The 14424-nt window shown below is 42.3% G+C and overlaps 1 protein-coding gene across 1 annotated transcript in view; it reads left to right on the forward strand.

The window, feature by feature from the left end:
• GAS6 (growth arrest specific 6) overlaps positions 1-14424 on the forward strand; it is a 71994-nt gene that overhangs the window by 38341 nt on the left and 19229 nt on the right. Inside the window, exons 7-12 of the mRNA XM_032777823.2 lie at positions 533-658; positions 1804-1925; positions 3353-3471; positions 3883-4072; positions 11647-11811; positions 13558-13726. Of these exons, the coding sequence (XP_032633714.1) occupies positions 533-658; positions 1804-1925; positions 3353-3471; positions 3883-4072; positions 11647-11811; positions 13558-13726 (891 nt within the window). The remainder of the gene's footprint in view (positions 1-532; positions 659-1803; positions 1926-3352; positions 3472-3882; positions 4073-11646; positions 11812-13557; positions 13727-14424) is intronic.

Genomic DNA, 14424 nt, shown 5'->3' on the forward strand with positions numbered 1-14424 from the left:
AAATGGTTAGAGGCTGAGAATTTTAAAAAATTATATGCATTTTATGAAACTGTATGTTAAAAAGAGAGCAGGGGAAAGGAGAAACCTGTGTTTATTAAAATAACATTTCTTTGATTTTGAATTTCAAATCTGTATTTGTTTCACCAAAAATAAAACTGACCCTCTACTTCCTGACTGTGTGCTCTTTATTGTTCCACAGTTTGTAACCCTGTCAAACTTGGCAACTGGGTCTATTTTCTCAGTGTTTTCCCTCTGGCTCACTTTGCATTCCTCTTCCAAAGATTGCCAATGGCTTGAAGAGAAACCACCAGCTATTCTTGGGAAGTCTGTAATCACTTCCGTACTGGCACTGAACAGCTTTAGTATTTATCAGACCAACACTGTAGACAAATTCTCAAGGATATTAGTAAACTTCTCAATTACCTAAATAACTGAGAAGACAATTGACCACTGCCATACTCAAAACTTGCAGCCATTGAAATGATACTGATGTGAAATAGCCCTGTGTGTTTGACTGTGTTTTGTTTTGCAGACATAGATGAATGCACAGTATCAATAGGCATCTGTGGAGAAGCTCGTTGTAAAAATTTAATAAGCTCGTATGCATGTCTGTGTGATACAGGCTACAAATATGATAACTTAAGCAAGTCTTGTCTAGGTAAGTGCATGGAAGTAATGGGATTAATTCCATGGTAATATTTATAAAGTTCTGTGACAATGTAAAGCACTATGCGATTGTACAGTACATTTTATTAATCTTCCTTTGTTTTTTAGTTCATTTAACCACTGTAGGTCGATTGCCTTTCAGTTCCTGTGAGCAACTATGTCAAGTTTTCAGTCATCGTTGATGGCTTGAATAAGACTGTACAAAACAGACTAACTGAGACTTCTTGTACTGACAGGCAGTGATCTGGTTGGGATCCAGACAAATCTGCTCATAGTGTTGTCTCCATATGTGGTGGCAGAACGCTACAAAACAGTTGTTGTTGTTTAAAAATCTCTTCCAGTATTTAGCTGCGCTAGGAGTCCTGTGTAAATAGCGTCATGTACAGCTCTGTAAGTGTTCCAGGACCAGTGTCGCCTCCAGCCTTAAGCCTGAGTAGCTTCAGGATGTGAATTTCACACGAGCCTTTACAGAGTGTGAGGTCTTCTTTTTCTCTTCTATTTTTTTTTTTTTAAATAGCTACATATATCCTTGGGCAACAAACGTGACGACTGCTGCCCCCCCCGCCCCCCTCCGCCCAAGATCTCTGGAGTGAATGAGAAAACACAAAAGGAGGAAAGAAAATAATGGAGACATCTCATTAGTATTGTCAGCTCCTTGCTGTTTATTAAGGACCCAATTCTGCTGTCATTATACTGAGTAGCAATTATGCAAGTAGTCATGCTGACCACAGCTGGGCTATCAAAACAAGTAAGATCTGCTCAGCGCAAGAGTACCACAATGGGCCTTATGAGGAAGCATTGTCTAGCAGTTAGAGCACAGGGCTATGAATCAGGAGACCAGGTCAGACCAGGAGTTAGGGTTCTGTTCTCAGCCTTCCCATGACTCACTATGTAACTTTGGGCAGCCAGAACTTGTTTGTAAATCAGATTCCTTACCTGTAAAATGGGGATGATGATAATCGTTCTTCACCTTGGAGGGGTATTGAGGGATAATTACTGAGTGTTAAGCACTTTAAGATCATCAGATTAAGGGCACTATAGAAGAGTAAAGATATTATACGGCTTGTAGACCATTTGCTTAAAAAATTCATTAGTTTTTTTCATTGTCCCCCCGTTCTCTTCACTGGTGGTGTATAGATGTGAATGAATGTGAAGAGAAACTCTGTGAGCAAACATGTGTCAATTCACCAGGGAGTTACACCTGTCACTGTGATGGCAAAGGGAGAGTTAAGCTTTCCCAGGACATGAACACCTGTGAGGTATGTTTTTTTTCATTTCGGTAACTGAAAAACAAAAAGCTTTGAAATAATTTATGCTTGGATTAAATAACTCAGACGGGTGAGTCCAGCTGTCCAGGTTTACCTGAGTTGGGTAGTAGATACCATAAGACACAGGGGTGGGCAAACCTTTTGGCCCAAGAGCCACATAGGGGTTGCGAAGCTGTATGGCGGGCCGGGTAGGGAAGGCTGTGCCTCCCCAAACAGCCTGGCCTCTGCCCCCTATCCGCCCCCCTCCCATTTCCCGCCCCTGACTGTCCCCCTCAGAACCCCTGATCCATCCAACCCTGACTGCCCCCTTCCTGGACCTCTGTCTCTAACCACCCCTCCAGGACCCCACCCTCTATCCAACCCCCCCCGCTCCTTGTCCCCCAGCTCCTATCCACACCCTTGTCCCCTGACAGCCCCTCTGGGACTTCCATGCCTGTCCAACCACCCTCTGCTCCCTCTCCCCTGACTGTTCCCCTCAGAACCCTTGACCCATCTAACCTCCCCTGCTCCTTGTCCCCTGACCACCCTCTCCCGGGACCCCCTGCCCCTTATCCAACCCCCTGCTTCCCATCCCCTTAACATGCTACTTGGAGTGGCAGGACAGGCAGCCGTGCCGCCTGGCTGGAGCCAGCCGTGCAGCAGTGTGGCTGTGGGAGAGGGAGGGACAGCAGGGGAGGGGCCAGGGGCTCAAAGGCTGGGCAGGACGGTCCCACGGGTCGTAGTTTGCCCACCTCTGCCATAAGAGGCTGGTGTCCTGACTCCTCCACCCTGCTAGGAAAGGGGTCTTGTTAGAGTGATGAGGGAATAGCTTATTCAAGGCTTATCTGCCTAGGATCCCACTGGCTAAGCATCTGTTGCCCCATTCCACAAAGTGGATGGCAGTGGAAGCATCGTGCATCCTCTGCTTAGCTGTAATTTACATCTGTCTGCATAAGCATTTCTGAATTAGAGTCACTGAGGACAGTGTAGAAATCTAATGGCGTGGCCCAAGTTACAGGGTAGTGCTTTCACTTTTTGTTGTGTGCCACGATCCCTTATGATTATTCCCTTTGGCTGAGGCAGGCAGGAATCTCTGATACTTTGCGTGAATGCAAAGGCATTCATTAGCAAGTTTTTTATAGTGGACTTCTTTCTGAGGATGTGGATTACAATGGAAATTGTTCTTTAATGTGTACATTTAATTTATTTTTGCTATAGAAAAATATGCTCTCGGGAAGCAGGGGGAAATGAACTCATTACTAAAATTACAGTACTGTAGTCTTAAAGCTTATCAACAGTTGTTATATAATAATTGATCAACAACTGTATCCATGTCGTGTTTGAGATTTGAAAATAGGAAAGGAAATTTCATTTGATTGTCGTCTTCTTTCGTTAATGTATGAGCAAATAATTAGTCTACAAATATGTTTCGATTATAGGATATTATACCTTGTGTATCTTTTGCTGTTGCGAAAAGTGTTAAATCTCTGTACCTGGGGAGAATGTTCAGTGGTACACCTGTTATCAGACTACGCTTTAAAAGGAAACAGCCCACAAGGTGAGAGTGCTTTTAGAACTGCAGCTGAACGTTGAGTGTCACTTCGGTACATGTATAGAATTAAAAAACCACTTGAGACTAAAATTATTTGTTTGTATGTATTATGGTACACCTGGAACCCCGATCAAGGATCAGACCCCTACTATACGAAGCACTGTACAGACAAGTTACCAAGAAAGGAGTCCTTGCTCCAGAGAATTTGATAATCTCTGAAATGTGACAGTGTGTTCTCTACTACTATTTTCCTAATATATCCTCCACCTAGTTTAGTCTTTTAGAAATGAGTTAAAAGCTAATACTTTTTAATACTTGGTTTTTAACTGTCTGAACTGATGCTCTCTGTATGGAAAGCGCACAGTGGTTTTTTGAATTCTGCATAACTAATTTGTTTCTTGACACCCATGTGGTCAGACTTGTGGCTGAATTCGACTTTAGAACCTTTGATCCTGAAGGTGTCCTTTTCTTTGCTGGAGGCCATCAAGACAGCACATGGATAGTCTTAGCTTTGCGCAACGGACGGTTAGAATTGCAGTTGAAGTACAATGGAATAGGCCGTGTGACAAGCAGTGGGCCAGTTATCAACCATGGCATGTGGCAAACAGTGAGTATAAGCTGCTTGTTTCGTGGGTGTTACTGTCACATTGTTTGATTCTTGGGCTGCTTCTAAAATCTGTTCTTCAAATTCCATCTCAAATATTCTGCCAAATGTTCCACCAGCTATAGAGACGCCTGCCCATGGGTCTCCCCTCCATCTTTCCACATGGTGAATAGCAGCTGGGAGGAGGCTTCCCAGCACTGCCTCTTGACTTTATCATTCACTCAGCTCTGAAACTTGTACTTTGGATATTTTTTTACCTTTATTTTCTCATTCCCCTTGGTTGCTGGCTTCCTTGCATCTCATCCCTCTGACCAATGCAGCGCTTCAGCAGTCCATCTTCATGCTCCCTACCCATCCTGCTTCTCTCACCCTTCCCAAATCCTTTCCCCTTTTTACTTTCCTTCCCCTTATTTTCCATCTTTGTCCCTGGGTCCCAGCACCAACAGTGCCTTCTTCCCCTACTGCTTAAAACCCTACGTGTCCTCTTCCCCACCCCCCAAAATCCTTATTTTACATTTATGAAACCTAAACAAACCATATATATGGGACCCTTCCACATGGGCCAGCCACAGGTGTCTTAATTGCAGTGTAGCCATACCCTAAGGCCTTTATCCAATATCATTAAAGTCACTGGGTGCTTTGCCATGGGCTTCAGTGAGTGCAAAATCAAGCCCTGAGTTTGTACAGTGCCTAGCCCAGTGGGGTCTCAATCCTCGCTGGAGTCAAGTGGTAGTGTAATATTGATAATAATAGTCTTACTATTTCCCCTTCAGCAGACGAAGAGACCAAGAACAGTTTATAAACAAGCAGTATGATCAGAGACAAGTGAATATTCTACCTCTTGGAGGATAGTTTCCTCTTGTATAGATGTTAAGATATTGTCAAGATTGTTAGGCCAAAAGTTCTACAGAACCTGCCTTGGTAGATGCTCTTACTTTGGCAACGATATGCTAAAAATATGCGGAAGGATAGATCAATGTTAAGACTGGTGTTTTAAATCAAGGAAGTTATTTACGCATGATACAAAATAAAGTGGCACGTGAATTTGTGGTGGCAGAGAATACATGCACCCCTCTGTTTGTTTGTTTTGCAATTCAAAGAAAAATGGGCATTGTGTGCTGTTTTTAATGTTTGTTACAAGCATTGGGAAAAATCAGTTTAAAAAAAAAATCACCAAAATGCACTGCTGATTGTTAGGACTGAAGGTTAAACAGTTGTCAACGTAGCTTATTTTTTTGGCTTTCTAACTAGAGCTGGATGAAGAGCTGATTTTTTTTGGTTCACTGTCAGTTCTGAAAAATTGGGGGAAAAAATCGGTTTGGTTTGAACTAGAACTATAAATTCAAAAAATATATATGGCACATCAAAGAAATGGACAAATATTTCAGTTTGGGTCAAACAGAATGTTTTGTTCTTCTGTAACCTTTTGGGCACTCACCTGCGATGTGGGAGATTTAGGTTCACCTTTCCCCTTTGCCTAATGGGGAGAAGAGATTTGAACTTGGCTTCCCCACCTCTCCAGAAGAGTTCTTTAGCCGTTGGGCTGTGGAGTATTTTAGGGCAAGGAACTCTCAATCTCTGCTGTTGAACCTGTTCCACAATGTATAACTAAATAGTCATTGGAGCAAGGACTTGACCTTCAGGGAGGTTTCTGAGTACTAGGTCTAAGCTCTTTTGGTGTGGGGGTCTGTGTCTCTCCTTTTGAAGCTGTTCCACTTTTTGTTTAAAAGAATTAAATAGTGGTTGGGCCAGAAAGAGAGACAGACTGCTGATTTTTAATTATTATTATTATTATTTATTATTATTATTAGGTTTGACTGAAGCAATAGGTTGAAAACAACACAAATTTGCAAATAGTTTTTTACTGACTCAAACTGCATCTTTTGGTGAATAAAATATTTGTCCAAAAAATTTACCTAGCTCTATTTCTAACCCTCCTCAGTGCCTTTTAGACTGTTCTAGCCTGTGCTCACTTTCTAGTAAAGAACAGACAGGGTGGCTGGGTGTATGAATGGACCACCCAATTACAGTGCAAACCTCCTTTCCTTTGTGGTGGTGATTAATAGGAGCACTTCACAATTAGCATTTGCCATCTAAAGATCTCAGTGCATGTTACAGCCATTAGCTAATTAACCCTTACAGCACTCCCGGTAGGTAGGAGTGGCATTTCACCTTTGTGGTGGAACGCAGCCAGTATTTATTGAGTCCAGGCACATTTTAGGGCCAGATGCCAGGAACACTACATCCATTGAAACTGCAAGGTGGGGAGGGATGTTAGGTGGGCAGAATGTAATTGCCTAAATTGGAATCTGTGAAGGGCGCTGGGATTAGCAGTTCTTCTTTTGAAAGTTTCCACAGGCTTTTTAATAACCATGGGTGGCTGGGTAGGGTTTTTAAAAAAAATAAAATATAAATAAAAATAAAAAAATTCTTTTAATGAGCGTTTACTACTTATAAAAGATCTTGTATTGGCAGCCCTGGAGCTTGCAGTTCTCTATCTTTAAAGGAAACACAACATGGGCATGGATATAGCAATTTTTTCTAGTGCCATGCAGTCCTCTCATGGAAAGGCCATCTCTATGGGTGAGAGGATAGTTCAGCCTCCTTTCCTAGGCTCTCAACGAGGTTACGGACGTTCCCCAGGTTACGCAAACCGGACTTACACAAATCCGCAGTTACGGAAAAAGTTCCGTAAGATAGAAAGGTTTGTGGTGGTGGTGGTGGTGGTGGTGGTGGTGGTTGTTGTTGTTGTTGTTTTTTTTGTTTTGTTTTTTTGTTTTTGCACAATGTTTGACTATACATTCCCGACTTAAGCAAAATTCAAGTTACGCAAGGCATTCTGGAACGGGACTCTTGCTGAAGTCGGGGAGTGTCTGTACTGCCAGTAAGGGTGCTAACTGGTGTGAAATACTGTGGTGACTTTTTTTTTTTTGTGCATACTGTACACTAGTCCTTTGGGAAACAGACTGAGACAATCATACTCCTGACACATACAATAGGGCACTGTAGGCTCAGGTCTCAGTAGTGGCCACAGACCTTGACCCTATGGTAACTTTTGTTGCTAGGATGCCCATCACCCAGGAATGCTGGAACAATTTGTATAGTGGGGGTGCTGAATGTTATTGAACCAAACTGTAAATCCTGGACATAATGGAAATCCCTTCAAGCCAGGGGATGTGGCAGCACCTCCCACGCTCCTGGTTCCATCACCTATGCGTCGCCCTGCCCTACCTGGAAGAGTTACTATGGTTCTACTGCAAATAGGATCCTCAGTGGCCGTGGCGGGGGGTGGGGGGGGCTGTTAGGTAAATGTTTACAATGACTGTATAAAGTAGATATTAGCCAGTTTGAATGTGTACAAATCAGTGGTCCTGGGTGACATATATCCTAGAATGTGTTAAAAGAATTAGCCAATAGATGTACAAAACCGCTGACAATTTATATTGAAAAGTCATGAAGATCTAAGGGAAATACTGAAGGGTTTGAAAAAAAGCAAATATGCCACCATTTAAAAAAAATAAAAAGGCTAGTGAGATTATCCTGAAACCATTCATCTGGAAGATCCAACGTCAATTCCTAGTGAAATGCTCAAATATCTAAGAGAAAAAATCGCTAAGGGTCATATTGTGCCTCCAAGTATTGGGCAGATTTCTTCATTGATTTCAATAGGAACCATGAACAGGTTAACTCTGTCTAAGGTACTTATGTAGCCCTACTACTTTAGAATCCGAATACTACACAATCTTTAAAGTGTTTACTCTCACAACACCTCTGTGAGAATAGGGGAATACTATCAACCCTGTTTTACAGATTGGAAACCGAGGCAAGGTGGGGCTAAGGGACTGACCTGCTCATGGTCCAACAGGAAGTCTGTGGCAAAGAATTGAACCTATTTCTCCAGAATTCTGGGCTGGCACCCTAATCACCAGATTTCTCATCGAAAATTTGTATCTAAAGCTCATAAAAGTACCCCCAATTCATTTATGTGAAACTCCAGTCATGTGAAGGTTTTGAATATCTCCTTTAGTAATTGGTGGGTTGGCAAATCTTATTGCTCCTTTTTTAATATAGAGAGAGACAGATTAGTGACCGAAGAGCATGCACTAGTTGGTATGTAATGCATTTGGATTTTAGTTATACATTTGGTAAAATATCACAAACTCCTACTCAGCAAATCAATTCAAAATGGCTTGAATATGAATGCTAGCATATAGATTGGAAACTGGCTGCAGGACCTGAGAATAGTGAACAAAAAGTAGTATATTAAGCTGTGCAAAGGGGTGTAGTGGGACACTGCAGGGATCACTGTGGTGTCTGGTGTTACTAATATCTCTATTACAGACCTGGAAGTGGGGGCAAACAATATCTGAAATGAAATTTGCAAGTAATACTAAACTGGTAGATTTGTAATAACTAGTGAAGAATGTGAATGCCAAGGAACCTGGAGCTACTAGAAATATGGGGAAAAAATAACAAATTGAGGTGCAATGCAAGTTAGTTTTTTCCACAGATGTATAATAGTAATCCAGAACATAGATATCCAACAGGAGGGAGAAACATGGAAAACAGGAGTGCCAGCAACTGCGAGTTGGAAACTGCTTAGGGTTTAGATCTTGCCACTACATGGAAAAGTCTGTGTAAGGACTCCATGGCATTCCCCCTCTGTATTTTACCTTGGGTCTGGGTTTATCAGCTTAGCTGCCAAAGAAGCTTCCCTGCTCCCAAGATCTGCCAGGTCTCGGTCTAGGAAATGGCTGGATTAAGGCCATCATTATGGAGGCCCTGCATGTCCACACTAGCACTGGAGGCTGTTTTACTCTCCACAAGTCTGGCATCAAGTCTTTAACCTCTCATTCCACAAGTGCTCCTGGAATCCCTGCAAAAGGTGGGATGGAATAAGGGTCCCATCAGTAAACTTTCAAAAGTACCTAAGATGCTGTTCCTCAAAGGTATTCAGGCACCTAACTTCCACTGTCTTCAGTGGAGTTAGCTGTCTAAACACCTTTGAAGACCCAGGTCTATGTGAATTAGAGGCCTAAATGCCAGTTGCAGAAGTGATTTAGGCACTTAGGAGCCAACCTCTAGTGGGATTTAGGTTCGTAAGTGCCTGCATCACTTTTGAAAATGAGATTTAGCCCCTCCTCCCCAGCGCCATTATGGCCAATAGCACAGTGGTTACAGCACTCACCTGGGATGTGGGAGACCTGTTTTCAGATCCCTGCTCTGCCTGATTTGAAGCAGGGGCTTGAATTTGCATCTCCCATGTCCCAAGTAAGTGTCTGAACAACAGGGCGATTGGGTTTCTGGGTGGGGTTCTTTCAGTCTCTCCTTTTTTATACAGAGTGGAACAGCTCCAAATTAAATATATAGTGCACCAAAATACCCCCTCTCCTTAAAACATACCTCCTTAAAACTCTCCTCTGCTCTGATGCCTACAGAAAGCTTGATGAGCAAAGCATCACAGGAAAGGAAAGTTTTTAGAAGGGCAGATGAAGCTAGGCAAAATTCAGACTTGAAATAAGGCATACATTTTTAATGGTTAGAGTAATTAACCATTGGAACAATTTACCAAGGTTCGTGGTGGATGCTCCATCACAGATCATTTTTAAATCAGATTGGATGTCCTAGATTTGCTCTAGGAATTATTCTGTGGACGTTCTAGGGCCTTTGCCATACAGGAGGTCAGCCTAGGTGATCAGGATGGTCCATTCTGGCCTTGGAATCAATGAATATTATGCTCATGTGCACTGCTGATACCACAACCTATCATGCCAATCAACATTATCTCATTGTTTTCTTGTACTGCCCTCATCTCTCTGTTTCCATCTGTTGTCTCTTATCTGGGGCAGGGCAGGGACCATGTTTCGGTTCAGTGTTCGTACCGTGCCTGGGGCTTCTAGATGATACCTTTTTACAAACAATTGTGATGATTAGGGTACTCAACCTGGGTTCAAGTCCCTTGCTCCAAATTAAGTGGGAATTTGAAAATGGGTCGGCCACATCCTAGATGATTGGCCTAACCACTGGCCTTCTGGGTATTCTGACACAATTCCCTGTCCTCAAAATTCCTGATATGATTGCCCCGGCTGTCTTCTGCCAGGCCGAATTCAGTAAGTGTACTCTGAGAACTCCTACTGGATCGGTGCCTGTTACAGAGGTAGACAGGGAATCCTGAGTTTGACAGTCCCATCAGGGTTTAGGTATGAGTGAGGATGTTGAGCAGCTCAACAGTGTCACGGCTTAGGCAGTTTTGTGCATGCCAGCAGTGGGAACTTGGGCACCATGGTGACTTTACAGGGAGAATCTTGGGCACCTAGGGAATTGAGGTATCTCCAGGATTAGGTGGCAGGTCAACAGGAGTTTTGAGGATCTAACTGGTGCTTAAATGTTGGGTCTTAGGCTCCTAAAATGGCAGTTGTGCACCTACGTTTCTTTGTGAATCTAGCCCTTAGGCAATTCTGAAAATTGTACCCTTAAGCATTAAGTTTGACACACCTGTATTTGTCAGAACCACAGGTTCAAATCCTAATAGAATCAACTTAACCTTTCAACTTTCTGAAAGAGGGGTGTGTGCGTATGTATGTGTCAGAGAGACATCTAGATGAGAATTTAAAGTGAGATAACTGAAGTCCTTTTTGTTCTGAGTAGATGTTAAAAATCGCATGCCACTTCTCAAAGGAATAGCATTTGCCCTAGTTTCCTTGGCCACATTTTTCCCCAACTCCCATTTTTGTTCTGTGTGTTGCATGTCAGTTTTGTGCCTGACTCCCTCCCTTTCTCTCTGGAGGTGGCTGTATTTCAATGGTAATTTATGTATGTGGGCCCTAATTCTGCACTGTGATGCATGCAGGCAAATCCTTGTGCCAACCTGGCGTCCCACTGAAGTCAGTTGGGTTTTGCATGGACATAGGGATCTTCCTGGAGATATGTCATGGAGGATCGGAGCCATAGCTTGTAAAGCTCTTTGGTATCCTCTTGGAATGAAAAGCACTGTATAAATATACAACTTTTTAAATACTCTCTCAGATATGAAACCTTTCTTCTTTTGTTCTTTATTAAGCTGTCACTGCTCCAAGATGGGACCCATTTCTGACCTGAAAGTATCTGTTATTCATTAATTGCAGGTCCAATAAGAAACCCTCCCTTATCTGTCCTTTCAGCTTTTCTTTTCATCTATGACTGTAATAGGAGGAGGATAATAAATAACTTGTTGTTACAGTTAGTGTTACATCTCCAAAACACTGTATAAACATTAAATGATTAATCCACTCATATTATAGACTGTGTTCTCTGCCTTTTGCAATGTTGATTTCAACTTGAAACAAATGTGGGTTTTTTTCTATTTGTTATAAAACAGGTGGATAGGGTCTACTGTTATGACAGCACAAGTTATCAAGTGTTTTGTTTTTAAAATTAAAAAAGGTAAAAGAGATTGTAAAAAGTTAATGAAATGGGCTCGGCACAATAAATATTTTCTTAGCTTGAGGATTTCATTAATTGTGTCTGTACTTTGTGACTTTGCAGATACTAAACCTCTCTGTCTCTGAATATTCTTATTTACAATTTTATTTCTTTAGATCTCTGTTGAAGAACTGGAGAGAAGTTTGTTTATAAAGGTCAACAAGGATGCAGTTATGAAAATAGCAGTTGCAGGAGATCTGTTTACTTTGGACAAAGGACTGTATCAGCTGAACTTAACAGTAGGAGGCATTCCTTTTAAAAGTAAAGACCTTATTCAGCCCGTGAGTACTGCTCTTAATATTCAGTCATGTTGGTACACAGAGTGTAGCGGGCCTGACTTTTGTAGCTTCACTTACAACAGGCTACCTTTATAGACCCCAGTGGAGTAAGTACTGATTTACAGCAGGTTAAGTGAGACACAAATCACGTCCAGTGTGTTTTTGAGAGGGGGAGCTTTCCTTCCATACACCAGCAGAGTACTTAATGTTGAAATAGTTATTATGCCAAACTTTTATTTCTGCTAACTTTTTAGCATCTATTTTTAGTAGTGAGCCTCAGTCACGGTAGCACGGGCGGTTTCTCACCCTATAAAAGGCTTTTTACTGGCTTGTATGTGGTTTTTGTTTTTGATTTGAGATGTTTTTTTGTCCCCTGTGCTCCGTCTTCATGAAAGTCAGTTACAGCTAAGAAACCAATTCCCGTTTTTTCTAATTAAGATAGATACTTTTATAGAAATGAAAGTCAAGACACTCCTTGGATGTGTTTGATTGAGACTTGGGACTATTTTGGAAGCCGTTAAATTAATGTAGCCAGAATTCCCATGTAAGCCAACAGTGCCAGAAGGTTTATATGAGTTATTGTTCAAATAGCTGTTGTTCTACCTCTCTTTTGACTGACTTTCCACCTTGAACAATGGGGCTGGGTTTTATTTTGTTTTTAAATAAGGTGACAACCCTGTGGCCTCGAGACCGGAAATGTAACAACCTAAGGAGGTCTCTCCTCCCCATGATAAGTCGCTCAGGGTGATTGCCACTCTGAATGTGTTTCAACTAGAGGTGTGATCTGAACATGGGCCTGGGAGCCAGACACTCCTGGGTTTTTATTCTATATCTGACACTTTACTTTCTCTCTGTCCGTTGAGTGTGGATGCTGTTACTAATCTAGCAGCTTCAAGGGAGCCTTTTGTCTACTTGCTTTCTCACATTTTAATGCTAGAGTTTAAAATATAAATAAAAGCTGGAATTAAAGGGGTGTGTGTGTGAGGTTGCACCCAACTTCTGGCTCTTAGCCATAGGTCTTTTACATCTCTCTGGTCGCAGTACATACCACTTGGTTATTTCTCATTATGTTCAACACGTGTGACGTGAGCTTTTTACGGTGAAATGTGTTATAATCCGTTACATATAAATGCCCTCTGTTTGTAAGGAGTTTCACATGGATTTACACATGGCTAATCTCTCAGGGATTCTTAGAAATAAGTGGCACTAATAATATGCAGCATGTAGAAGTAGGTAACACAGTTACAAAGGCAAATTTAGTCCCTGCATGAGCCATACCCCTGCTCCCCAGTGGAGCTTTACAGACTTCAGTGGAGGTCTGCAGGGGCACAGAGCATAGGCACTGACTTTCTAATTTTCCTGGCTGTGCTCGACCCCTCACTCCATCCCAGGACCCACTCCACCCCTTTTCCCCAAGGTCCCACGCCTACCCAGCCTCTTCCCATCCTAGCTCCATCCCTGTTCCATATCCGCCTTGCCCTCACTCCACCTCCTCCCCCCAGAACCTCCTATTGAACAGCCCTGGAGCACCCACAGCGTCAGTGCCTATGGCACAGAGGTCTGCCTGTATGGTTATCATTGCAGGCTTGGGGCCCAAGTCTGTTTTGCTGTGGCTGCGTGTTGGTAAATGTGGTGAGATTATTTTCCCCACACCATTATATAGTTTGATCTTGTAGAACCCTCTGTGCCCATAGTCCTCTCTCTGTTTAACACAGAACTCAAGGTAAGATTATGTCTCTGTCTTACAAGATAAACCCTCGGCTGGATGGTTGTATGCGGGGATGGAACTGGTTGAATGGCGAAGATACTACTATCCAAGAAACAATAAAGCTGAATGACAAGATGCAGTGCTTCTCAGTGGCAGGACGAGGATCCTTCTATCCTGGCAGTGGTTTTGCTATATTTAATTTCAATTATAGTAAGTGCTTTTTTTTTAATCATTGTCATAGTGTGCTATCCATACCTATGTATTCAAATAGAATAGAAATAACAGTTGTAAAAATGTATGTATTCCTGACTTGTCAGGTAAGCCTTTGTATGTTTTTAAAGACATATATGCATATGCTCTGAAATGATGTACATGGGTAAGGAAAAATTATCATGTATACTAAAAAAAATAAAGCAGGTTAATTAGCTCTTTCCTAATTAAGAAACCTAGCAGCTGTAGTGAGAAGCTGAATTTGGGATTAATGAAAAGGAAGATCTAATAATGCTGGCCAGAACCCAACATATTGGCAACTCTGATTAGGTTCCCTCTGTGTATGTACCCTAATCCTCTGCTATTGTAACTCTGACTTCTCTTAAACAAGAAACTATCAGTCAGAGTAATGTTTATTAGATTTATGACTTAAGCTTATTGTACGGGATTGTTACCCCGCTCCTGCCCTGAAGGCCTTAAAACAGCCCTGTGAGAGGGCTGTGGCAGAGGAAAAGCTGGGCTGATTGGGAAAGCAGCCCCAGCTGTAGCCAGTGCAATCTGGGCCCAGCTGGCCCTTATAAGAGGGCAGTGGGCCAGAAGGTTGAAGATACTCTCTCTAGTCTTTTGAGAGGGAGGGATCTGACTGCTGCGAGCTGAGCAGGGTACCTAGACTGGAGCAGGGCTGGGGAAAGGCCAGA

The sequence above is a fragment of the Chelonoidis abingdonii genome, chromosome 1 (assembly GCF_003597395.2).
Source record: "Chelonoidis abingdonii isolate Lonesome George chromosome 1, CheloAbing_2.0, whole genome shotgun sequence".
Lineage (NCBI taxonomy): Eukaryota > Metazoa > Chordata > Testudines > Testudinidae > Chelonoidis > Chelonoidis abingdonii.